Consider the following 27,772-nt stretch of genomic DNA (forward strand, 5'->3'; position numbering starts at 1 on the left):
GTTCACAAAATAATTTTCAAAATTTGTCTGAAGGAAAATCAGATTAAAGTAGTCAAGAATTAGAAATATTATTTCATTTTGTTTGTTTGCTTTATGTTTTGGTTTTAGCTTTTTTTATCGTACAAATTTATGGGATACGTGTGGAATTTTGTTACGTGTATGTAATGCATAGTGATTAAGTCAGGATATTTAGGGTGTTCGTCACTCCAGTACAATACTTTTTAAAGTATAGTTATCCTACTCTGCTATCAAACATTCCATTTATTCCTCCTATCTTATCCTTTAGTGCACTTCTCTTTATTCTTTCCCCTGCCCTTTCCACTCACTCTTCCCAGTCTCTGTGATCTATTTTTCCACTTTCTACCTCCATGTGATGAAATTTTTTTAGCTCCTGCATATAAGTGAGAACATGGGATAGTTACCATTTTGTGCCTGGTTTATTTCACACCGGTTTTATCCATGTTGCTGCAAATGACATTATTTCATTCTTTTTTATGGCTGAATAATATTCCATTGTGTATATACACCACATTTTTTGTTGGTTTGTTTTGTTTGCTGTTTTATTTTTTCATGATTTTTATTGGAGGATATCTTCATGAAATATTCTGTATTTTGTATGTTACTGGCTTGATAATAGATCATGCTCGGAAATTATTTCAGAGCTTCATCACCTCTTCCAAGCACCACTTGGGACCTGAGTACCCCAAACATTGCTGGGTACACCTGCACATCATGCTACTGCCCCTGCACACCAGCACATCCCTGGCTGCTGAGCCGTCCACCTTGCCATCTTCACTGGTCAACAGTTCTGCATGCAGTTTGAAGAGCTTTGCAAAATCCCTCACCAACTTCACAAACCCTGAGTCTTTTTACTATCACCTTCATAAGCCCAAACCCCCACTTAGGTTGGTCTCATATCTTTGCATTGTGAAAAGTACTGCAATAAACACGCGAGTGCAGGTATCCCCTTGGTATATTGATTTTTTTCCCCTTTGAGTAAATACCCAGTAGTAAAATTGCTGTTTCCAATGGTAATTCTATTTTTACTTTTGTGAGGAATTGCCATAATGTTATCCACAGTTGCTATACTGGTTTACATTCCCACCAACAGTGTAGAAGAGTTCCTTTTTCAATCTGTTATATTTTGTTTTGCTTTGTTTTTGTTTTTAGTAATAGTCATTATGACTAGGGGAAAATAATATTTCATTGTGGTTTTGATTTGCATTTATATAATGATTAGTGATGTTGAGCATTTTTTCATATATCTTTTGGCCTTTTGTATGTCTTCTTTTGAGAAATGTCTATTTATATCCTTTGGCCACTTTCCAGTGGAATTTTTTTTTTCCTGTTGAGTTGTTTGGGTTTTTGGTAAATTCTAGGTATTAGTCCACTATTAGATGAACAGTTTGCAAATATTTTCTTCCATTCAGGAGGTTGTCTCTTCACTCTGCTGATTATTTCTTCTGCTGCTCAGAAGCTTTCTAAGTTAATTAAGTCCCATTTGTCTATTTTTATTTGTGTTGCTTGTGGCTTTTGAGGTGTTAGTCATAAATTCTTTGCCTAGACAAAAGTCCAGGAAATTTTTCCCTAGGTTTTCTTCAAGTATTTTTATAGTTTCAGGTCTTCTGTTTAAGTTTTTAATCTACTTTGAGTTGATTCTTGTACATAGTGAGACAGTGGTCCAGTTTAATTCTTCTGGATGTGGCTATCCAATTTTCCCAGCACCATTTATTGAAGAGTGTGTCCTTTCCCCAGTGTCAGCTTTGTTGAAGATCAAATCTGCAAACAAATTATAAAACTGTAATATCTAAGTAATATTGGAGAAGCACAGAAAACAACTGACAATATAAGGGACTTGAGAACAATGAATTATATATAGACCAAGTATATATAAGACCTTACAACATTATAATGTGAATATGTTAACCTGAATTGCCAAAAGGGACTTTGTAGATGGATTTAAGGTTGCTAATCAGCTTGCCTTCCAAATGCTACCGGAGGTACAAAGAGGAGCTGGTACCATTCCTTCAGAAACTATTACAAACAATAGAAAAAGAGGGACTCCTCCCTAACTCATTTTATGAGGCCAGCATCATCCTGATACCAAAACCTGGCAGAGACACACATAAAAAAGAAAATTTCAAGCCAATATCCCTGATGAACATCAATGCAAAAATCCTCAATAAAATACTGGCAAACCGATTCCAGCAGCACATCAAAAAGCTTATCCACCATGATCAAGTTGGCTTCATCCCTGGGATGCAAGGCTGGTTCAACATACCCAATCAGTAAACATAATCCATCACATAAACAGAACCAATGACAAACATCACATGATTATCTCAATAGATGCAGAAAAGGCCTTCGATAAAATTCACCCCTTCATGCTAAAAACTCTAAATAAACTAGGTATTGATGGAACGTATCTGAAAATAATAAGAGCTATTTATGACACACCCACAGCCAATATCATACCGAATGGGCAAAAGCTGCAAGCATTCTGTTTGAAAACCAGCACAAGACAAGGATGCCCTTTCTCACCATTCTTATTCAACACAGCATTGGAAGTTCTGGCCAGGGCAATCAGGGAAGAGAAAGAAATAAAGCGTATTCAAATAGGAAGAGAGGGAGGTAAATTGTCAAAGTTTGCAGATGACATGATTGTATATTTAGAAAACCCCATCATCTTAGCCCAAAATCTCCTTAAGCTGATAAGCAACCTCAGCAAAGTCTCGGGATACAAAATCAATGTGCAAAAATTACAAACATTCCTATACACCATTAATAGATAAACAGCCAAATCATGAGTGAACTCCCATTCACAACTGCTACAAAGAGAATAAAATACCTAGGAATACAACTAACAAGGGATATGAAGGACCTCTTCAAGGAGAATTACAAACCACTGCTCAAGGAAAAAGAGAGGACACAAACAAATGGAAAAATGCTCTGTGCTCATGGATAGGAAGAATCAATATCATGAAAATGGCCATACTGCCCAAAGTAATTTACAGATTCAATGCTATCCCCATCAAGCTACCATTGACTTTCTTCACCGAATTAGAAAAAACAACTTTAAATTTCATATGGAACCAAAAAAGAGCCTGTATAGCCAAGACAATCCTAAGCAAAAAGAACAAATCTGGAGGCATCACACTACCTGACTTCAAACTATACTACAAGGCCGCAGTAACCAAAACAGCATGGTACTGGTACCAAAACAGATATATAGACCAATGGAACAGAAAAGAGGCCTTAGAAATAATGCCACACATCTACAACCATCTGATCTTTAACAAGCCTGACAAAAGCAAGCAATGGGAAAAGGATTCCCTATTTAATAAATGATGTTGTGAAAACTGGCTAGACATATGCAGAAAACTGAAACTGAACCCCTTCCTTACACCTTATACAAAATTAACTCAAGATGGATTAGAGGCTTAAACAGAAAACCTAAAACCATAAAAACCCTAGAAGAAAACCTAGGCAATACCACTCAGGACATAGGCATGGGCAAAGACTTCATGACTAAAACACCAAAACCAATGGCAACAAAAGCCAAAATTGACAAATGGGATCTAATTAAACCAAAGAGCTTCTGCACAGAAAAAAAAAAAACAACTCTCATCAGAGTGGACAGTCAACCTACAGAATGAGAGGAAAATTTTACAATCTATCCATCTGACAAAGGGCTAATATCTAGAATCTACAGGGAACTTAAACAAATTTACAGGAAAAAAACAACCCCATCAAAAAGTGAACAAAGGATATGAACAGACACTTCTCAAAAGAAGACATTTATGCAGCCGACAAACATATGAAAAAAAGCTCATCATCACTGGTCATTAGAGAAATGCAAATCAAAACCACAATGAGATACCATCTCATGCCAGTTAGAATGGTGATCATTAAAAGGTCAGGAAACAACAGATGCTGGAGAGGATGTGGAGAAATAGGAACCCTTTTACACTGTTGGTGGGAGGGTAAATTAGTTCAACCATTGTGGAAGACAGTGTAGCGATTCCTCAAGGATCTAGAACCAGAAATACCATTTGACCCAGCAATCCCATTACTGGGTATATACCCAAAGAATTATATATCATTCTACTATAAAGACACATGCACATGTATGTTTACTGCAGCACTGTTCACAATAGCAAAGACTTTGAACCAACCCAAATGCCCATCAATCATAGACTGGATAAAGAAAATGGGTCACATATACATTATGGAATACTATGCAGTCATAAAAAAGGATGAGTTCATGTCATTTGCAGGGACATGGATGAAGCTAGAAACCATCATTCTCAGCAAACTAACAGAGGAACAGAAAACCAAACACCACATGTTCTCACTCTTAAGTGGGAGTTAAACAATGACAACACAGGGACACAGGGAGGGGAACATCCCACACGGGGGCCTGTCACAGGGTCGGGGGGCTAGGGGAAGGATAGCATTAGGAGAAATACCTAATGTAGGTGACAGGTTGATGGGTGCAGCAAACCACCATGGCACATATTTACCTATGTAACAAACCTGCATATTCTACACATGTATCCCAGAACTTAAAGTATAATTTTTAAAAAAGACTTCACCAATATTATTTATTTTTCCTGTTGCCTCAGGTTCCAACGTGGCTCAACATGGCAGTTGCTGATCCTGACTTTGCTTAAAATTTGGTACTTTATCACAAATTTTAAAATTAATTTTGATTTCTCAAAATATTGATTAAAATGTTTGTCTCTACTATTGAGTTTTTGGGCACGCCTTTAAATTTTGCATGCAAGATAAGCACCTTACTCAGTTGTAGGATGTTGACGGTGATAAGGGTATTAGCAAAGGAAATATTGAAAAGCTCATGAATACTGTTGCATAATTCTTCTTAGAGAAAATAGTTTCTTGGTATAGGATAGAACAATTGCTAGAGGGAAGGTGACCTCCTACATAGCATGAAAAGATGTGTCATGATCTTGGTATTTGTAATTTGTTCCCTTTCACTCTGCTCAACTAAAACAAGGATGACAAACATTTTTCCATTAAAGATTATTAATTTTAAAACTTAATTGAGTCAGAAAAAATAAATGCAAATTAATTTTATTTTATTTTATAATTATTTTAATCTTTTGCTTTAAAGAAAACACTGAGTTTATGGGTCACTTTACAAGTGAAATAAGAACACAGATTTGGGGGTAATAAACATAATTTAGCACCAAATATATTTGTTCTAATTTATTTCACAGTTCAAAAACAAAGTGTAAGAGTAGAAAAAGGAAAGAAAGAAGAAAGGAGAGAGAGAAGTACAGAAAAAGTTACAATAATCAAAATAAAAATCAAGAGAAAAGGGAAAAGAAAGACTAGCAGAGGCATAAATGGAAAGATAGTCGTATGACTTAAAAAAAAAAAAGGTGAAGAGACAGAGAGATACTAGTCCACGAGGAGAGCAAGACCATCCAGAGGCAGAACTCCTTATCCAAGGAATTCAGAAGTTATTAGACATCCCTATTATGTAAAGCTGGCATCTGGTATGAGATTTCTTTTCCAAAAATTTGTGAGTAACCAGAATTTCTATGCATCTCTGGAATGCATGTATTCTAAACTCATTGTGCAACCCTTGCTGACATCAAGGCACCAAAATGTCTATAAATGTAATTGTTTACCATGACCTATGTGGCTAATATGGTAAAAATTACCCTTAAGCTCCCACTTTAAGGTCCATAAATACCCTAAGGAAAAATCTACTGCAGTGGCGTACTCAGTCCTCTCTTGCTGAGGAGCCCTGCTGCACTCCTCTGCAGCGTTCTTTCCATCTAATACAGCTTTCCTTTCCAAATCTATACAATTGTTGGTAAATTCTTCTTACTACCCACAAGCCAACCACACTCCACTGCCTGGGCTGTGACAGCTCGCATGGCAGTCCATATAAATGCACAGTCTACAAATCCATATAACCACAAAAAGAAAACAATGATAAAGAGAGCTGCACAAAGGAAAATAGAGAAAGGAAGCAAAATGAATGAGGTTAGATACATTCTTAGGTGGAATAATAACCCCATCTTGGAGTAGGTTAGTCTTGCCACCAAAACTTTTAAAAACATGATTTTTTTCATAATTGTGCATATAATCCGGGATCTTATTCACCTCTTAATGTTCACTCTAATACATAAGATAAAATTAATCTGAAGATCTAAAATAGTTCTCAAAATGGAGACTTTTTAATCCTTCTAGGAAAGTTTTATCACCTTGGATAGATTTTTTTCCTCTAGATAATCTTGAATTAATTTTACAATGAAAAGTATTACTGGTATTTTATTAAATTGTATTCAATTTATGCATTGGCATGTATATATTCAATAATATTACTTTTAACCAACAAAAGAGTTTGTCTCTGAATTTATTCATTTTTTTCTCAAAAAATATTACCACTTTTTATATGAACAGATACTTCCCAAAAGAAAACATGTATACGGCCAATAAGCATATGAAAAAAAAATGCTCAGCTTGACTATTCATTAGAGAAATGCAAATCAAAACCACAATGAGATACCATCTCACACCAGTCAGAAGGACTGTTATTAAAAAGTCAAAAAATGGCTGGGCACGGTGGCTCACACCTTAAATCCCAGCACTTTGGGAGGCCAAGGTGGGCAGATCACGAGGTCAGGAGATTGAGACCATTCTGGCTAACACGGTGAAACCCCGTCTCTAATAAAAAATACAAAAAAAAAAATACAAAAAAAAAAAATTAGCTGGGCGTGGTGGCGGGCGCCTGTAGTCCCAGCTACTTAGGAGGCTGAGGCAGGAGAATGTCCTGAACCTGGGAGGTGGAGCTTGCAGTGAGCCGAGATCGCACCACTGCACTCAGCCTGGGCGACAGAGCGAGACTCCGTCTCAAAAAAAAAAAAAAAAAAAAGAAAAGTCAAAAAATAAAAATTCAAAGAGAATTTTTTTTCTTTTTTTACTTTTATGGCATGACTTCTAATATTTTTATATCCTTAACACTTTATACAAAAAAATCAAAGGAAGAAGAAGAACATTTAAGTTTACTTTGTTTCATTTTTCAGAGTTAATAGTTGTTTCACATTCTCACCAAGATTTGATTTTTAAATGTTGATCTTGTATCCTGCAACCCTTGATAAATTTCCTTGTAAATTATAGTTATTTAAAGACACCATAGTATGCTTTACACATATATTTCTTCTATGAATAGATTTTTATTTTTTTCTTCCTAATATTAATACCTTTAAAAAAAAACTTTATTTCAGTGGTTAGCACATGTTGAATAGAAGTGGTGAGAGCATGAATACTTGCATTCTTCCTAATCTTAAAGGGGCATGCATTCAAGATTTTATCATATGTTATAATGGTTGCTATAGGTTTTTCATAATTGCCCTTTATTGGACTGGAGAGGTTCCCTTTCATTTCCAATGTACTTAGAATTTTTTACAGACATGAATGGATGTTAAAACAAATGATTTTCTGCCTCTATTGGCGTTCACCACCACATCCAGCTAATTTATTTTATTTTATTTTATTTTATTTTTTAGTAGAGTTGGGTTTCGCCGTGTTAGCCAGGATGGGCTCGATCTCCTGACCTCCTGATCCGCCTGCCTCAGCCTCCCAAATTGCTGGGATTACAGGAACTAGCCACTGCGCCCAGCTGAGGACATGTCTTTAAAAAGGTAGCATAACTCCTATTTCTAGCTGCTCTTGCAACTAAAGGTGGCTGTGTACAGAATAACTCTATTCCTCTATATCCTGTTTGGACAAACCATCTTTCCATTGATTTAAGCACACTTTCAGAATAAAACGTAATTTCTTATCTCAGGAATTCCAAAGTCTAATGGAAGAGGCAAGCTTATATTGAATAATTTAGCAAAGCAGATAGATTATGCTTGGCAATAATGAAGTAATTCAATATATAAAACATAAGAAAAGAAGGAAATATCTGTTTCATAGTTGTAATTAATTAGAACTTTACTATGCAGAACAGGTAGAGAGGCATTCTTCAAAAGATTAAGAGAGGTATAAAGTAAATGTAAATGTCAGCTATAGGGGTTTTCTTAGGCAGAGAATTATGCTTTAGAGTAAATGAAGGTGACGCTGGTATTCAGGTTCCTTTGGAGAAGGCAACAATAAAAGTAGAGTTATCATTTATGAGATCCAAGAAGCCCAAGAAAAGATAATAAGAGCCCAAGCCACAGCAGGCTCAGACTTTTTTTCCTAAATAAAAAGGAACGAATAGCTAAATATGACAAAAGTCAAGGTATCTTTTAAGAAAGTTACACTTCCTCTGAAGCACAACAGAAATCAAAGATAGTCACCCTTACAGCACTCCTTGCCTCTCTTCCAAGGATATAGCTATGTATTGTTTTTTAAAAAAGGTAAAGGGAATATATCACTTGACCATGTCTCTATCCAAGGTGAATTTCTCCAAAAGCACAACTTTGGGGCACTTGTATGAGATATAGTTTAAACCCCACTGAATTTGATTTCCCACCCTCCCAGACACTTACCTTTATTATTTTCTCATATTTGTTTGCTTTTGTTTCCTTAATATAGTCCAGGAAATGTATTTGTGGGCCGTCCTACAGGAGAAGTTATAATGAATGGAAAAATGTGAAGAACCTTCTATTCTCCCAAGAGTATATGGCAAAGAGGGTGCAATTGCACCCAAAATATCAGTGTGGAAGGGTCACATAACTGATACTATAAAGTAACACATTGTCTTACAGAATTCTCATTCTTAGGCTGAAATATTACCTTCTTCATCAAACTTACCTGACTGCATGTTTGATGTTGTTTGAGTAAAATATAATACTCTTTTATTTCCCAAATGCACACACACACACACACACACACACACACACACACACACACACACACACATATTATGTTTTGGGAAATATATGTGCTATAGTATCTATATTTATTCACTTCTTAAATTTGTACTTAATTAAAATGACAAAATGAATTTGCTGAAAGGAGTTGGTAAAATGATCAGCTGTATTCAGTCACATAACTATTGTTTAGTCTTAGTAATGAAAATAGAAAAAAAAAAAACCAGTCAGGTGCAGTGGCTCACGCCTGTAATCCCAGCACTCTGGGAGGCCAAGTTGGGTGGATCACCTGAGGTCGGGAGTTCAAGACCAGCCTGGCCAACATGGTGAAACCTCATCTCTACCAAAAATACAAAAATTAGCTGGGCGTGGTGGCACGCACCTGTAACCTCAGCTACTTGAGAAGCTGAGGTAAGAGAATCGCTTGAACCTGGGAGGCGGTGCTTGCAGTAAGCCGAGATTGCGCTACTGCACTCCAGCCTGGGTGACAGAGTGAGACTCCACCTCAGTCAAAAAAAAAAAAAAATGAAAATAGAAAAAACCGACCGACACTAAAAGCTAAGAAAATAGTGTGTTCATTTTGGAATCTAATTCAAAATTCATTATAATGAATTTTAACGGGCCACCAAAGGCATGTGTTGAAGTTCACTGAATATTATTCAATGTTTGAGAATTACAGACAGCACACATATTTCATTTGTAGCAATGTCTGATTTGTTTTGCATCTATATATTTGCATTTATTTAAAACAAAAAAAGTCAAAATATATTTCATCTGTTATTTGGAAAAAACATTGAGTAATTGTCCAAATATAGCTCTCTATTTTCTAATTTTTAATTAACAATGCTTCTTATTTAAAAATATAACTTATTTCAAAATAACTGACATTTAATGTTTTTACATTTTTTAAAGTGTTCATGCACATCTATTTAATTTCTAGATATCATGAGGGAATCGTCACTGTATCTGGAAGCCAGATGCCAAAGATGTTCAGTTATTATCAATGTATCTATGCATAAACGATTGAAACTGATTCTTCATGCCATAATTTATCTAAATATTCATTCCTTTGGAACACTGTTTTCCACCAATAGTAACAAGACTTGGAACAAAATAAAATAGCAATATCATGTGCATTTTCTATTTCTGCACTTTTCCACTTCTGGAAATAGTCATAGAATCATTTTCTGACAGATTAATATCATCCATGATCCTAAGCCACTAAGAATAAGTGTTAGATTCTTTGGGTTAAATTGCCATAAGGACTAAATTTTTTTTTTAACAAATTCCCTAAAGAATCAACTGATTTTTAGTTTTACAGCATATGTATGACCTCTCCATCCATTTTGCCTTAATTCTAGTTCTTTTTATCCTTCAGTGGTGAGAATGAGAAAACCTGGATGCATATGGGTATGGTTGATTTGAAAAGTACTTTTTAAACATTTGGAAGTTTTTCAAAACCAAAAGCATATTTGCCAAGTGATCTTTTCCCCCTACATTTTAAATCCATGTGCAACCTAAGAGAAATTTAGACCATATGCTAGTTCAGATTGACTTACATTAAAATCATGAAAATTTTATTTAATAGCTCTTTGACACACAGGGAGTGTTTAAATTAAGCTTCTCTAAATTTTACATTTTTCAAAATACACTCTGTTTTCTATCTACCCTCAACTACTCCTCACTACTCTCCAGGAAAATATCAGATTTAATTCAGGAGATGTAAGTTGGATGTTTTCAGTCCATCAACAATGATTAAGTAATTTAAAAAGCATTCTTTTTTTTTCACTTCTTCTCTAGTTTTTGTTTGTTTAAATATCTCTGTGCAAGTTCAGAACAGTTTTATTTATATTAGGATCAATAATCTGAGGAATGAAATAAATTGTTGCATTTCTTGCAATAAATGAGTTTATGCTTTCTTTACAGAACATTAAGGACATGAACTTTTAAGAACATTTTAATGTTTCACTATAAATGATACTTGAGCCTTGCATTAGAATACATAAGGTAAACTTATATAAAGAAAAAATAAAAACCTTCTCCTTCTCATCTGCATTTGCAATCCCACATGCACTGAAGTAATCAATGTTAATGGTTTTCTGTCCATTCGGCCACACCTCTAATGGATGGAATTTATGTAGTGTAATTCTTTGTCAGGTACAACTACACATGAGTAAAACTATGTGTGATTTAGAACTCAAGATTAGGATTTTAACTAGTAGTGAAATGGGAAGGGAAAAGCAAAAGTAAAATAGACATCAACTAATGGCAGAATGGTGTATAGAAGGGAGTCATCTGTATATATGACATCTGATGGCCCCGCCACTCAGCTAACCCATCCACACATGAAATAATAAGTAGACAAGTGCATTGAAAATTGTAAGTGTGACAGAAAGGTCACCACGTGATTGCTACTATTATATCGTTTTACTATTTTGTTCTCCCAACAATGTATAGCTCAAATTTATACTATAGGCTGTTCATATCCCTTAACAAAATATCCATTAATTTATGAATTTGATAAAATTCTAACTTACTGCAGTGCCCTACAAATAATAGTTTGGCCCATCTGTGGTGATGACTGTTCTGGAAGATCTTTCTGATGTTGAATAACTAATATTGTGTTTCAATGTTACTATTAGGTTGGTGCAAAAATAATTGCGATTTTTGCCATTAATCACAACTACATTTGTGCGAACCTAATAGTAATTTAACATTCGGTATCTAACATTTGTGGACACTGATCGAATATGCAGTATTCGGGGGAGAAGTTGGTGGAAGAGATGTGTGTTGTTTTGTGAAAGATAGTATTCTGAGGGAAGGCAGAAAAGGGATATACGTATAAGAAAATAGTGGATCTTGATCAGATGCACACTTGTTCCTATTTACAAGAAGTCTATTCTGTGTTACTGAACAAATCAACTTACATGAAGTCAACTAATTCCAAAGAATTTACCATCTAGAGAAATTCACATTTGTAATAATAAATAGTTTTCTTAATGACAGAAATTTTATAATATGTCTTTTTTACTTTATAGCTATAACCGTAGAGTTATAAAATCTAAATACAGACAAGCCTACCCAGTGTTTGATTATATTCAATGATGTTTAAAAGTAATGGCCTCTCTTTTGTTCTTACTGGGAAAATTATCATTAGCACAGTGCTTCATGCAGGCTCTTATTACTTCTATCTCCCATTGTTATGATTGGCAAAGCACAAAGCCATGCTCAAATTGGAATGCTTGGGCACATTGCAGTATTTATCACAGGGTGGACTGGATACTGAGTTTCTTAATTTTTAAATATTTCTTTCCAATGCAAAATTCATGAAGGCTTAATGTTGGGAAATGTCTGAATGGCTATAAATTCCCTTCCTAATTCCCTCCCCTCAATGCATACCCATTTTTTTTGGCTCATTCTTAGAACTGTAGCTGTTCTTGAATCTTTGATGGGTTGAAGCTAATCCACATTCGGATTTTACAATCTCATATAATTGCCAAAATTCTACCCCTCAAAACACTTGTTTCTTTCTTTTTTTTCTCTTACATTTCCTCAAAGAAAATTAGTGAAAAAACAATTTTTTATTTGGTCTGAAACTTTATGGTGGAAATCTGAGGACAGGAAGAAATTTAGGGACTTGTTCGTGCACTTTTGATTTGGCGAATGCCTGGAATATATTTTTTTCTCTCTGCACAATGCAAAGTAGTTGCACTCACAAAGTATCAATTAGAAAAAGAAATTCTTTCCACATTTCATCAGAGTTTTAAGTGGTTACACTACGATAATCCCCAGCTATTTGGGAAATGGTAAAAAAAAAAAAACTTTGAAGATCAAGCCATCATTATTATTTTCACTAAAACCTAAAAATTCAGCCACAATATGTCAAACCAGTTGGGACAGGACTTCCTTCCACTAATTTAGTTTTTACTGCTGGATACCTGATGGGCTACTTACTATATCAGGTGTCTCATAGGGCAAATTGTACCTGGAGATAAAAAAAAGAAGAAAAAAACAGGCTCCACCCCCTAGCAGCAGAATACAGCAGAACATTTAGGTACCCACAGAACATAAACCAAAATGGACTGTATCCTGGATTTTAACAAACATTAAGAATTTTTTAAAAACTGAAATCCTGTAGAATGTATCCTCCAGCCAAAATGGCATCAAATTAAAAATAAAAAAGTAAAATAACAGCAGAATCTTAAATACTTGAAAAATAAACAGCATACTTTTTTAGTTCTTTTTTTTACATTTTTATTTATTTTAAGTTCTGGGGTAGGTGTGAAAGATGTGCAGGTTTGTTACATAGGTAAATTTGTGCCATGGTGGTTTTCCCTACCTATCAACCCATCACCTCGGTTTAAGCCCAGCATGCATTAGAGATTTTTCCCAATGCTCTCCCTCTCCCTCCCCCATCCACAGGCCCCAGTGTGTGTTGCTTACTTCCCTGTGTCCATGTGTTCTCATTGTTCAGCTCGTACTTATAAGTGAGAACATTAGATGTTTGGCTTTCTGTTTCTGCATTAGTTTCCTGAGGATAATGGCTTCCTGTTCCATCCATGTCCCTGCAATGGACATGATCTCCTTCATTTTTATGGCTGCATAGTATTCCATGTTGTATGGGTACTGCATTTTCTTCAGCCAGTCTATTACCGATGGGCATTTAGGTTGATTCCATGTCTTTGCTATTGTGAATAGTGCTAAACAGCAAGCACACTTCTAAGGAGAACGTCTCAAGGGAAACAATTAAATATATTAAACTGAATAAAAATAAAAATACAACATACCAAACTTGATTTAACACAGTTGACGTCAGTGCTGAGAGGAAAATGCATTTCACTAAATATATATAATAGAAAAGTAGAAATCTCTCAAATAAAAATTCAAGCTATCACATCAAGAAAGTAGAAAATAGTTGCAAAATAAAATCAAAACAAATATAAGAAAGAATATAATAAGGATAAGAGCAGAAATAAATGAAACAGCCAAAAGAAAACAACAAAGAAAAGCAAAGAAATAAAGCTGGTTCTTTGAAAATATCTATAAAATTGACAAACCTTAACTAATAATGATAAAGAAAAAAGGGATGTCATAAATTACCAATTTCATGAATGAAATGGGCTAACATTAGCAGTAGAACTCAGCAATGTACACAAAGAATTACACAGCATGTCCCAGTGACGTTTACTCCAGTGACTGCACACCTAGACATTCATCCCACTGAAATAAAAACTTTTTTTTTGCACTTGTAATTGGCTTCCCCTCTGCTTTTGTTGGCAAGAGCAGGTCGGTGTCCCAGGCTTAGAATCCATTTTTCTCTCTCTCCGTCTGTCTCTCTGTCTCCGTCTCTGTCTTTGTCTCTGTCTCTCTCTGTCTCTCTTTCATTTTTTGACAGAGTCTTGCTTTGTCGCCCAGGTTGCAGTGATGCGATCTCGGCTCACTGCAAGCTCCGCCTCCCGGGTTCACGCCATTCTCCTGCCTCCCCAGTAGCTGGGACTACAGGCGCCCACCACCATGCCCGCTAGTATTTTGTATTTTTAGTAGAGATGAGGTTTCACCGTGTTAGCCAGGATGGTCTTTATCTCCTGACCTTATGATCCGCCCGCCTCAGCCTCCCAAAGTGCTGGGATTACAGGCGTGAGCCACAGTGCCTGGCCAGAATGCATTTTTCCTCCCACACTAAAGCACCTGCAGTATGGGTGAAGCAGCCTGGAACCTGGCTGCATAAGCCTGCACAGCAGGAAGGTCCCAGCAGGAGGGTCGAGGTGCCACTGCCTGGGTCCAGCTCACAGGCTGCCAGGGAGGCTCTGATCTGGCTCCCTGGTGCTGGCAGTGTCCTGTTCCCAGGATCTGCACGTGGGGGTGCCTTCCTGCATCTCCCCATCAGTGGTAGGTGCTCCTCCCAGCCCCCCCTCTTGCAGGCCTGGAGACAGCGGCCTGCACCTCAACCCTACTGCATGCCAGTGAAGCGAAGCACCCCGGGCCAGAAGCCCCACAGCTGTTGGCCCTGGTTTGGACACCAGGCAGGGGGCACCACAGCAGGAGCTAGCAGCCCAGCCCCGATTCTGTGGCCCCGAGTGCCCCGTTGCTGATGGCCCTGTGTTCTGGGTGCGGACCAAGGAGGAGCAGGTGTGGAAGGCGCCTCAGGCAGGCCCTGGGCTCCGTGGGCGTCTTGTGGTCGGAGATTTTGAGGCCATTTGCATCCAGCTCCGCCAACCAGAGCTCTAAGCTGCAGCAGCGGCCACCCGCAACAGCGCCACCACTAGTGTCTTGGGGGCTTTCTTCAGAGGAGGCTGTCAGCATCCTCGAGTTCCAGGCGCTCTAGCCCCAGTCCTGCTTCAAGAGGCTTTTTCCCACCACAGGCTTCTCCTCAGTGGCCAGAAAGCTGGGCCAACTCCCATGAACTTTGCCAGTAACGCAAGGCTGTCACTGACATTTGTGGCGCCAAGACTTGCGCACGCGGATTGCACACATCGGCCACTTCCTGCACCACGTGCAATGACACGCGCACGCTTCACGCGCACGCCGCATAACGTCTGAGGCGCGCGCGCCCCGCACGCGCGCCCCGCACGCGCATAACGGCTTGGCTTACCTGTAACGGGTACGCTTCGCTTCGCGTTCCTCGCTTGGCCTTGCGTTCCTAGCTTGGCTTGGCTGTTAGTCGCTTTGCCTGGTGTTTCTTGCTTGGATTGGCGTTTCCTCCCTCGCATTCCTTTGCTGGGCTTGACCTTTTCTCTGCTGGGTTTGGCATTCCCTTGACTGGGCTGGGTGTTTCCTTGGGAGGGGGGGCTTGGCCTTTCCTGGGGTGGGCGTGGGGTCCCCCTGGTGGGCGTGGGCTTTCCCCGGGTGGGTGTGGGTTTTCCCTGGGTGGGGTGGGCTGGGCTCCCTTGCTGGGGTTGGCAAGTTTTGGCTGGGATTGACCTTTCTCTTCAAACAGATTGGAAACCCAGGGTTTCCTGCTAGTTGGTGAAACTGGTTGGTAGACGCGATCTGTTCGCTACTACCGGCCTCCCCTGGCTGTTAAAAGCAGATGGTGGCTGAGGTTTGTTCAATGCCCGCTGCCTCTGCTGTGAAGAAGCCGTTTGAGCTCAGGAGCAAGATGGGCAAGTGGTGCCACCCCCGCTTCCCCTGCTGCAGGGGGAGCGGCAAGAGCAACATGGGCACTTCTGGAGACCATGACGACTCCTTTATGAAGACGCTCAGGAGCAAGATGGGCAAGTGTTGCCACCACTGCTTCCCCTGCTGCAGGGGGAGCGGCACGAGCAATGTGGGCACTTCTGGAGACCATGACAACAACTTTATGAAGACACTCAGGAGCAAGATGGGCAAGTGGTGCTGTCACTGCTTCCCCTGCTGCAGGGGGAGCGGCAAGAGCAACGTGGGCACTTGGGGAGACTATGACGACAGCGCCTTCATGGAGCCGAGGTACCACGTCCGTCGAGAAGATCTGGACAAGCTCCACAGAGCTGCCTGGTGGGGTAAAGTCCCCAGAAAGGATCTCATCGTCATGCTCAGGGACACTGACATGAACAAGAGGGACAAGCAAAAGAGGTAACCGGGCCTGGGATGGGAGGAGGCGGGACATGGAGGGATGATGGGGACATACCCTCCTGGCACAGGGAGGGAGGAGCCAGGCTTTCTCTTCCTCCGCAGGCCCCACACCACCCTGGGTGTGGAAACCTCAGAGAGGTCAGGGCCCAGGTCCCTTTATAAACAGCAACACAAAAACAAAACTTTAGCTGATTTCCAATCCAATTATAATTTCCCTTATAGAACACTAATAGACGGTTTTAAAGTGATTTAACTCGCAAAATTAAGTCGATGCAGCAGATTATTTTTAATGTACACATTTTAAAACAATGTTCTATACACTATAGAAAGGTGTATATTGAGAACTAAGTCCCATAATATATCAACTTCTGGGCTAAATATTTTTCAAATAAAATCCAATATGGATTTTATATCGATGTGTACCCTATGTAAATACGTTCTTTACTGAGTAACCTTAAAAGGAAACTGAAATGGGAAGTATGGTTCATATCTTTGAATAGGAGGGTTCGTTTTTCTTAAGATGTGAGCTTTTTCTGTGTTTATCACTTTTACATAAGCCAAATAAAAATAGCAAAGTCTTAGTGTCTTTAAATTGCACATGATGTATTTTATCATTGTGATAAATTGATTTTTTGTAACAGAATGGAAAAAGACTTGCTTTTCCAGATATCAAAATGTGCGTGTGTTATTTCCACAAATTGTTTACTAACAGCTGAAAAGACATAAATGAACAGAACAGAATAGGAAATCCAGAAATACCCAAATATATGTAAGAATTTAGCACTTGATAATGGTGATGTTTCATATTGGTAAAACAAGGTGAATTATTCATAAATTAAATGCATGCTGTTTGGAGAAAACTACCTAGATTTTTATGTCACAAAAATAAGTTCCTGGAGTATAGATTAAAAATTTTAAAGATACAAAAGGAGAAAAGTACCAGAAGAAAACACAAATGCCTATTTATATGTGCAAATATTTATTTATTTTTCTGAGACAGACTCTCACTCCATAGCCCAGGCTGGAGTGCAGTGGTGCAGTATCAGCTCACTACAACCTCTGGTTCCTGGTTCAAGTAATTCTCTGCCTCAGCCTACCAAGTAGCTGGGATTACAGGCACCCACCACCATGCCTGGCTAATTTTTTGTGTTCTTAATCAAGATGGGATTTCACCATCTTTGCCAGGCTGGTCTTGAACTCCTGTCCTTGTGATCCACCCACCTCAGCCTCCCAAAGTGCTGAGATTACAGTCATGAGCCACTGAAACCAGCATATATATGCAGATATAATAAAATAAGCTCAATTTAAAATTGGGCAAGGTACTTTTTTGCATGTCTACCAGTGACCTGTGCACACAGGAAAACATAGCATTCCTGCTAAGAGAAGGAATTTAAGTTAGAAGAGGAATGAAAGACTATTTTCTGTTTAAGTTAGAAGAGGAATGAAAGGCCAGCCATGGTGGCTCATGCCTGTAATCCCAGCACTTTGGGAGGCCAAGGCAGGTGGATCACGAGGTCAGGAGTTTGATACTAGCCTGGCCAGCATGGTGAAACCCGTTTCTACTAAAAATACAAAGAATTAGCTGGGCATGGTGGCATGCACCTGTAATCCTAGCTACTCAGGAGGCTGAGGCAGGAGAATTGCTTGAACCAGGGAGATGGAGGTTGCAGTGAGCTGAGATTGCACCACTACACTCCAGCCTGGGTGATGGAGTGAGACTCCATCTCAAAAAAATAAATAAATAAAAATAAATAAATAAATATAAAGGAATGAAATACTGTTTTGTGTCCACAAAGTTTGTGAGGGTGAAGAACAGTGGTACTTATATACTTGCTGAAAGTTTAAGTTGCTGCGACTTTTCAAGTAGACACTTTGATGGTAAGAACCACATTTTTAAAATGTGTATGCCTTTTACCCATCTATTCCATTATACTGAAACATCTATATGAAACAGACACAGCTGTTTTTCTTAGTATTGCTTAAAATAGCCATGTATTGAGAAGAACTCATATAAAGATTTTATGAACAAATTTCAGTGCATCCATAGGATGGAATAATATGTAACCATTGAGGGTGTCAGTAGATACAGAGATATGTCGGCATGCAGAGATGTACTTTGCTATATCAAGTGAGAAAAAATCAGTTTGTTATACATATACACAAACAGAATCTGCTCTTGTGTTAGCTGGAAATATGTGGAAAATATAATCAAACTTATTTCTGGGGATTTGTAAGTGAAGTTTTTCCCTTTCTCTTATCTGTGATTTCTGCAATGAACATCTGAAAAGTTTTCGTTAAGTTTCATTAGTAATGAAATAATTCTTGGGAAGAGAAGGAATATGCTACTTGCATAGGTACGAATAATTTCTCACATTCTATTATTTATTTTTATACCTGTGGATGGCTATCTTCTGTGAACTTTTACCCTCTTCAGAAGTAGAGGGCTTCTGTTTACCTCTTCTGGTAGATTTTATTGTATATATATTTTATTATATATAGATTAACATGTAAATAGTATGGATTAATTAGTTTAGTTATATATTTATGAAAACTAAAATAGCAAATATAAATGATCATTACTATCGCAAATGTATTGCTCTACTCAACAGGAGTTTTCTTTTATAAATATTGAACTTCCAACCTATGTTTATCCATTCTTTCAATCCGTTTAGTCATCAAACATAAGCCAGACACCTATTATATGGCAGGCATATTCTGCTATCTCTCAGGATCCTTCCACCTTTGAAAACTTCATGTTTACCTGCTGCGCCTGAGCAAGCTGAGAGAATCAAAATTGGGGCATTAGGACTTAATCTCAATTGAAGCTTTTCCTCCCTCCTTTCAAACAAAAGCACTTCTGAAGGTGGAAAATAGTAAAAGATAACCCTTAACTGCCGTTTTGAAAATTTATAAGACTTGGGTAAAGGCTGTTTTAGCTGTTTTAAGAACTTAAATGTGGTACATAAACAGCATGGAATACTATGTAGCCATAAAAGAAAGAACAAGAGCCTGTCCTTTGCAGGGACATAGATGGTGTTGAAGGCCATTATCCTTAGCAAACTAACATAGGAAGAGAAAACCAAATACTGCATGGTCTCACTTATAGGTGGGAGCTAAATGAGGAGAACACACAGACACCTAGAGGGAAGCAACACACACTGGGGCCTATCAGAGGGTGGAGGGTGGGAGGAAGGAAAGAAGCAGGAAATAGAACTAATGGGTACTAGGCTTAACACCTGGGTAATGAAATAATCTGTACAACCAACCCCCTTGGAACACGTTTACCTATGTTAACCAACCTGCACATCCTGCACCTGTATCCCCGAATGTAAAAGTTGAAAAAAGCTCCACAAATAGTTTCCTAAATCCATTTTAAAAAGAGAAAATTTATAACAGTCTTAAATCCTAATATGAATGATTGGAAATATCTGATGTACATACATTGTATAAATCTAAGTATTGAAAAAAATGAGCCCATGCTATTCATTTGAATTTCAAATTTTCTTTGGCTTAAAGTTTTTGAAAACCAAAGTAAGAAATAGATTATTTTAGAAAATTGTTTTTGTTTTCACCTCAGCCCTCTTATTCCATAGTTCTTTTAAGAACTAAAATTTATCTAAATGCTAGTCATCTGACTGGAACTGCCCCAGACCTGTTATATTATAACATATTCTACTTAATGTAAGGCACCAGGGATTGTATGATGCCCCATTATTTTATGTCTCACTAAGAAAATTATTTAAATGCTGCCAATTATAATTATAGTAAATCATGAATTATAAGTGGTATTTCAGTGTAAGAAATGTTAAAACATGGAGACAATGATCATCTTAGACTCAATAAAATACAGTACAACGCTACCTGTAATCTTTAAAATGTACCTGAAAGTGTAGGTATAATTGTATCGTTTCACTTAATTCAAATGTTGTCTTTAGTGGTATTAGTAAAAATTATAATATCTTACAATTTTTGAGCTGTTATTTGTGTTAGGAACTATTCTATACTTTGTGTAGAGTCTTATTTAAGCATTACAGTGGTTTCCTCTGAGAAACTGACTATTTTCATTCCCATTTTATTGATGAGGAAATTGAGACACAAAAAGGCTAAGCAACAGCTAGGAAGCGACAGAGCTTCAAGTAGGATTCCAGCCCAAGTTGAATGTCATCCAAGAGCTATGCTCTTTCTATTCAAATAGGCTGCTCTTTCATTAATACAGTGACTAATGAGAGGTAATAAGTAGTGTGCTTTCTTCAAAGGAAAATTGAGTTTGTTTTGAAGGCAGAGTAATAGGCTATTCAGTGTTTGCAACTACATGAATCATTAATGTGGCATTAGCTAGTGCACTACAATTTCCTGAAGTCTTCTCACTCTCATAGGACTGCTCTACATTTGGCCTCTGCCAATGGAAATTCAGAAGTAGTACAACTCCTGCTGGACAGACGATGTCAACTTAATGTCCTTGACAACAAAAAAAGGACAGCTCTGATAAAGGTATGCAGTAGTCAACTATATCAGCGTGAGATGGGTTTGATTTCAATAGATAGCATAAAAATGAGTTTTCTCATTTAAATATAACTAGTTGGTGAAAGCTGTGGAATGTTATTTTGAATTCCTAGGACTTATAATTTGTTTTTGGTCTAATACTGACAGGCCGTACAATGCCAGGAAGATGAATGTGTGTTAATGTTGCTGGAACATGGCGCTGATCAAAATATTCAAGATGAGTATGGAAATACCGCTCTACACTATGCTGTCTACAATGAAGATAAATTAATGGCCAAAGCACTGCTCTTATATGGTGCTGATATTGAATCAAAAAACAAGGTATAGATCTACCAATTTTATCTTCAAAATACTGAAATGCATTCGTGTTAACATTGACCTGTGTAAGGGCCAGTTTTCCGTATTTGGAAGCTCAAGCATAACCTGAATGAAAATATTTTGAAATGACTTAATTATCTAAGACTTTATTTTAAATATTGTTACTTTTAAAGAAGCATTAGAGGGTACAGTTTTTTCAGTGCACTTGTGGTTAATGCTTTTTTTAAAAAAAAAAAACACTGAATTTGTAAAAGGTAATACTTTTTTTTTTCAATTTTTCCCTGCCAAGTTTTTTTTCCCTAACAAATGTAAAATGACAAAATTTGCCCTGGAAATAGGTTTTACATTAAAACTCCAAGAAAACTTAAACATGTTTCAGTGAATAGTAATCCTGCTACTTTGGCAAATTCCTAAAAAAACACTAATAGATATGAGGTGATGTATCTCTCAGTGGCAAGGCTTAAGATATTTCTGATTGCTCATGAGGCAGAAGTGGAAAGGGAAAAATGCAGCAATCAGAAATATCAAGGCCAACTTGGAAATTAGGTAATGGGGGAAAAGACCATGAAGAGGTTTTTTTTTTTTTTTTTTGTGTGTGTGTGTGTGTGTGTGTGTGTGTGTGTGTGTGTGTGTGTGTTGTTATTGTTGTTCATTCATTTGTTTCCTTTATATGGTGAGACAGGGTTCTTTTCCATTTTAGAGAATGACAGTTTTCAGTTTGGGAGAGGGAGTTAGTGGGTTGTAAACTGCCTAGAGATCAATTTTAGGAGGCCTCTGAGATTGGCAGTGAATATGTGGTAATGTAGTGGGAAACCCTTGAGTAGAAGGAATAACAAGTAATTAACCAACTTAGTATCCTATTCTGGTAGAAATGGCCAATTAGAATCTCAACTCTGCTTTCAATTCTAGAATGTCTCGATGGGAAGGTGGGAGATAAGGGGCTTATAAGTAAAAAGATCAGGTTGGATTTTGAGTTTACTAGACCTTAGACCTTGTTCTACTCTTACCGGGGAAAATCTTGTGGTGTTTTCAGCAAATGAGTCTCTCTCCTACTCTTTCCTCTTTTTGGCCAAATCCTCAAATGATAAAGGGAATTGTTTATGTGGATGAGAGATGAGACTGAAATAATTGTCTATTGCACTAGCTTCCAGCTAGAGTTGTGCATTCCAGTTACCTCAGGAAAATTTTTAAATAATCTTCAAGTCTAGGTTTTCCCCTGAAGATTTTGATAGAGTAAGTCTAATAAAGCCTGGATATGTACGTTTAAAAAGGTTTCCTTGAAGCCAGGCATGGTGGTGCATGGCTGTAGTCCCAGCTGCTAGGGAGGCTGAGGTGGGAGGATTGCTTGAGCTTAGGAGTTCTAGTCTAGCCTGGTCAACATAATGAGACCCTGTCTCTAATAACAACAACAACAACAACAACAAATTTCTCAAAATCCGGATACACTCCTGCTTAACCACTGAATACATAAGTGTAATATGTAAATTCTTATATCTCAGAAACTTCAGATATTTCTAGAAGAGTTGGAGTTGGATATGTGCTAATTCCTTTAAATCTTTCCTTTCCAATAACATTAATCTAAATTTTTGTTTGTTTGTTTTTGAGATGGGGTCTCACTCTGTTCCCCAGGCTGGAGTGCAGTGGTGCGGTCACAGATCACCACAGCCTTGACGTCCCTAAGCTCTGGTGGTCCTCCAATCTGTTTTTGTATTTTTTTTTTTAGTAGAGATGAGGTTTTTGCCATGTTTCTCAGGCTGATCTTGAACTCCTGGGCTCAAGTGTATCACCCACCTCAGGCTCCCAAAATGCTAAGATTACAGCTGTGAGCCACCATTCCTGGGCTAGTCTGACTTATCTCTGTCATTGGGACATTAAAATGAATATTATTGGCACTATCTATCAGCTTACAGAATAATACCTTTTCCTTTCTACCATCAGTTATTCACTGCCATTCAGAAGGTCTTTAGAAATTTGCAGTGAGTAGTCTTCCAATAAGTAGAGGATGGCTCTCTCAGGACTTTGTGTCCCTTTGTTCAATCATTCAAGTGCTTAGGTCAGTAAGTCATTTTTAAGAGCAGAGTTTTCTCAGAATTGTAGCAAATTCTAAACCTTTTTTGTCAATTGAAGCTGTATTATGGGCTATCCAGTATGTCTCTTAAGTTTGTAGAGCTTTGGCTTAATCAGGATGGCAGGTTTAAACACTAAAAACCATGGAGTTATTAAGAATACAGATAGGAAATCTCTTAGTTTCAGTAATCCTATGAACTGATTATCTATCTAGTTAACAATCTGGAAAAATTAAATACAAATAGATTTTAAATGAATAAATGTTGGAAAAATTCTTGAAATGGGCAGTGTGAGTATTAATAGCAATATTTATTGCACGTTGGAGCTTGAACTTTGGTAAAACATGTGAAACTAAAGAAATATTTTACATTCAAATTCTTGCTTTATACACAACAATTTTGTCTTAGGGTTGGATAATATAGAGATAAAAGATACAGCCCCTGCCCTCAAGAAGCTTTTTGTTTAAATGAAAAAAAAAATCATCCAAAAGTGCCATGCCAAATGCTCATTTAGAAACAAAGAGTCTTGGAAACAGTAAATGTTTAAAGTGAGTTTTTGAGATGATCAGATTTAATGTGGTGAGGCAGAGAAGGGATGTTTCCAAGGGAAGGAGTGGCATGTGGGAAAGTACAGAACAGTGAGAAGGAAGCGACCAAATTTTATTTACTTTCTGTGAGTGTAAGTCCATAAGCTTCCAGTTCAGTTGAGAAATACATAATTTTTTGAATTAAATATTGTTTTTGTTTTATATTGTTTTACAGTGTGGCCTCACACCACTTTTGCTTGGCGTACATGAACAAAAACAGCAAGTGGTGAAATTTTTAATCAAGAAAAAAGCTAATTTAAATGCACTTGATAGATATGGAAGGTATGGTTATTTCTTTTAATCTGTGTGTTGTTCTAGATTGATAGCAGTCACTCAAGTCATAAATAATAAATTAATAAGATTAAATTATACTTATTGGGACATAGTGATCAGTATCAACACAAATCAGTTAAGTAGAAAAGCAATTATTTGGACTGGGCAACATAAAGAATTGTTTTAGTAGGATTCATCTTCTCTTATTATATTGACTGATGTTACTTGTTGTATGATGTTTTTGGTTACATGATCTTATGTTAGCTAAAGGGATTTCATATTAATTTTATGAAGTTTGAACTTTAACTTTCAGTTTACTTTATGACTCAGTATTGAACTTCTTAACCCTTTCTAGTAGGTTTTAACCTCTATATCTTATATGCTTTTCCACTAAATATGCTGTATTAAACATAAATAGGAGTTGAAAATCCTTTTATCTTTTCAATGACTCTGCTTTAAGTTGCTTTCTTTGAAGAATGTTAATATTAGCTTATCCCTACATGACAATTAATTGCTATTCCCACATACTGTGGGTTCAACAGCTTTTTTCCTTTTTTATTTCCAGTGTATTTTGATGTTTTTATTTTTAGTTGGTATGGAGAGAGGGAGTGAAGATAGTTTTAAGTGGATACACTTTTCCTTTAATGAAGGCAAGCTGTAGGTGGGTGATAAAGAGAAAAGAGCTAGGCTTTGGATTCACACAAGACTGGGTTTAATTCCTAACTTTCTTACTTGCTACGTGTGTGACATTGGGAACGTTATTTACCACCCAATATGTTGTCATATGTGAAAAGTAGGAGAATATATCCTTCAAAGTTGGCTGTGCATAAGCAAGAAAGATATATGTGGCATTTAATTCAGTGCATAGCACATGCTTATTGGCATCATTAACTGAAACTCCTGTGACTACTATTCTTACCATTATTATTAATATTACTGCTTTCAGCATGCAGAGAGCTCTTATTTATCTTAGCCCCTAGCTAATTTTCTATTACAGCATATCAGTCTAGGGAAGCTGTGACAAAATCTTCACTTAAATCTTTGTCCACTTCAGATAAGTGGCCCTAACATTGTTTCTTGCCCATCAAAGGACTTTAAATTAGTAGATTCTGCTATGCAATACCCCACTGAGATAAGAGGTTTCCTTTTTGTCCCTTCCTTTTAACCTTGGTGGTATTTTACAAAGATGAACTCTTGAGCACCCAAGATGCTTATGTCTTTTAGCGCATGTAAATGTTTGATTCTGCATGGACAGGCAAGATGTTAAATTGGTAAAGTATATCAAATTAGCTTTTAAAATAACTTTATTACAGTTCCTAAAGGAGAAATTATCTCTGTAATTTTAGAACTGCCCTCATACTTGCTGTATGTTGTGGATCAGCAAGTATAGTCAATCTTCTACTTGAGCAAAATGTTGATGTATCTTCTCAAGATCTATCTGGACAGACGGCCAGAGAGTATGCTGTTTCTAGTCATCATCATGTGTAAGTGTTTACATGAAAAGGCTAGTTAATGCTAAATTGAGGTTTAAAATAATTATAACAATTGCATCTTACATATCAGGTGAGATGTCATAGTTTGGTTCAGGTAGTTTTAGAGTGGCAGTGAGTTAGTCCCCTGCATCAGCCAGAAATCAGACAAAAAGCAAGACAAGTTAGAAGTACCAATGGGTGCAGGATTCTTTACCTCAGGACTTTTAAGACCTTTATCCTTAGAGATCCCAATATTGTTCATTTCATCCAAGTATAACACCTATGCATGGGATAAAAAAGAGTATCACATCTTTGATTTTTCTGATTAGTTATTTGGGTCTTGAAATGTCCAGTTTAGCAGAAAGCCTTGTACTGTCTTCTGGGGACTATCTCCTACATACTCCTTGAATTTTTCAAGAACCAAAGGGGTTCACTAAATCCAAGGAAGACAGTCCCTTTTATCAAGTCAGAAGGAGGAGAAAAAAAAGGACATTCCAATCATTCTGTTGTTTCCATTGTTTCTGTTGCTGCATTGTTGCCACTCAAACTGGTTCTGCTGACTGGTAATTGTTGACCTTTGACACCAAGATGCCCTTACTGATTCAAATCCCTCAAGTCTTCATGGGGATTCATACAGTGACTTTGAAGTTACAACATTTTTTAGTTCCCTTACCTATGCTTATATGCTCAGCCATTGTTCCCAAAGCACCAGCACCCTGCTCTGGCCGCTGGGCATCCTGACTTTATCCGCACACAAAGTGAGCAAATTGACCCTTCCTCCTGTATTCAGAACCTATTGTGGAACCCACATCTTAGCCAAGAATTAGCTGAGACCTTCATGGTAAGAGATCCTTTCAGGCCGTTGTTGGTCTTTTCTCTAGCAGCTATTAGGTGGGCTTGTTATAAAGGGTCAGAGTGGTTCAAATAATGTGACAGAAAGAGATCAGTGTTTGTTTCTTCTTCTTTGCTACCAGATCTACACTGTGAGGCACCTTTATATCTTGTGTAGAACCTTAGGCAGTAGAAAGTCCCATATGAGCCTTCCCCAAGCAGTGGCTCCCAGCTGTGGTTGGCCCCTTGAGTGATCTGATTTACATGATAATGAAAAATCGTCCAAGCTACTTCCATCTCTAGCTCAAGATTTTAAAATATTTTCAAATTGTACCTCACAGGAAGCCATTGAAGAGAATTCTCAGAATCTCAAGTAGGTTAAGTAAGTAGTGATGAGTCATGGACAAGAGCCAAGCCTTGTCCATGACTCATCACAAATCATGTGTAAAGGTAGGGCTTTGTGCCTGCTTTGGCGGCACATATCCTAAAATTGGAACAATACAGAGAAAGTTAGCATGGCTTCTGCATAAGGAGGCAGCACAACTCTTTGAAGCATTCCATATTTTGTGCAGTCACTGGAAGATCGTTTCACTATTTGCTGACTAGCTCTAAGGAAACAGTGTGAATCAAAGCAAAATGGGTGCCACCAAAATATCAAAATGTGATTTGTGCTGCAAAAATAGTCATGGAAGATGGTCTGTGAGATGATTTAGAGCTGAATAATGTGTTCGGTGCAAAATATGTTATAACTATGTACGTCAAAAATTAGAGAATGTCAATTTGCAGCTTCTTCATGAAAACGGAAAAAAAATAAAAGTAGAGTTTTGGTCTCCCATGTCAGCTGGAATTGAACATCAATATAAAACATTATCCTAACAAACATCTGCTGGCTCAGAGTTTGAGTCTGTAGAGAAGGATCATTGCTCCAAGCCAGGTCTTAACATCCATTGGTTTTTCTGCCCTTAGCACAACAAATTGGTCAACTCCGTAATAGTGGACAATCACATTATCTACTTTAATGAGAGATTTATGAAAAAATTTAGTTACAAACTATGACACAGTTGAGATGCCCTGAATTATGAGCCATAAGGAGTAGGACAACTAAGAAGCAAAATTAGGACTTAATAACATTTTCTAAAAACTACAGCATTTGCATATTAGAACCTATGAACAAAATACACATGGGGTTTTATCTGGGATTCCAAGATAATTTTAGTCATAAAGTTTAGGAACAGATTATTCCATTGCTTTACTATTTCTCTGAGCATTTAAAAAATGTTACCTTGTTAAATCTTTATAACAACCTAGTGAAATAAGGCAGCAAAGTCCTCACT

General features: G+C 37.4%; 1 protein-coding gene and 1 non-coding gene across 7 annotated transcripts in view; both read left to right on the forward strand.

Annotated features, from left to right (window-relative positions):
- The first annotated feature begins 9,901 nt into the window (after positions 1-9,901).
- LOC129392909 (POTE ankyrin domain family member B3) overlaps positions 9,902-27,772 on the forward strand; it is a 41,982-nt gene continuing 24,111 nt past the window's right edge. For 4 of the 6 annotated variants that reach the window (XM_063595682.1, XM_055097214.2, XM_063595683.1 and 1 more), the window contains exons 1-5: positions 9,902-16,388; positions 20,765-20,879; positions 21,039-21,212; positions 24,038-24,144; positions 25,482-25,619. In XM_063595682.1, the coding sequence (XP_063451752.1) occupies positions 15,868-16,388; positions 20,765-20,879; positions 21,039-21,212; positions 24,038-24,144; positions 25,482-25,619 (1,055 nt within the window). In that variant the 5' untranslated portion in view covers positions 9,902-15,867. The remainder of the gene's footprint in view (positions 16,389-20,764; positions 20,880-21,038; positions 21,213-24,037; positions 24,145-25,481; positions 25,620-27,772) is intronic. The other 2 variants (XM_063595684.1, XM_055097216.2) reach the window with 1 other exon arrangement.
- LOC117977373 (U6 spliceosomal RNA) lies at positions 26,899-27,005 on the forward strand. Its single transcript, XR_004668508.1, has one exon. It is a non-coding gene; the product is annotated as a U6 spliceosomal RNA (small nuclear RNA).

Source organism: Pan paniscus, chromosome 14, assembly GCF_029289425.2.
Source record: "Pan paniscus chromosome 14, NHGRI_mPanPan1-v2.0_pri, whole genome shotgun sequence".
Classification (NCBI taxonomy): Eukaryota; Metazoa; Chordata; class Mammalia; order Primates; family Hominidae; genus Pan; species Pan paniscus.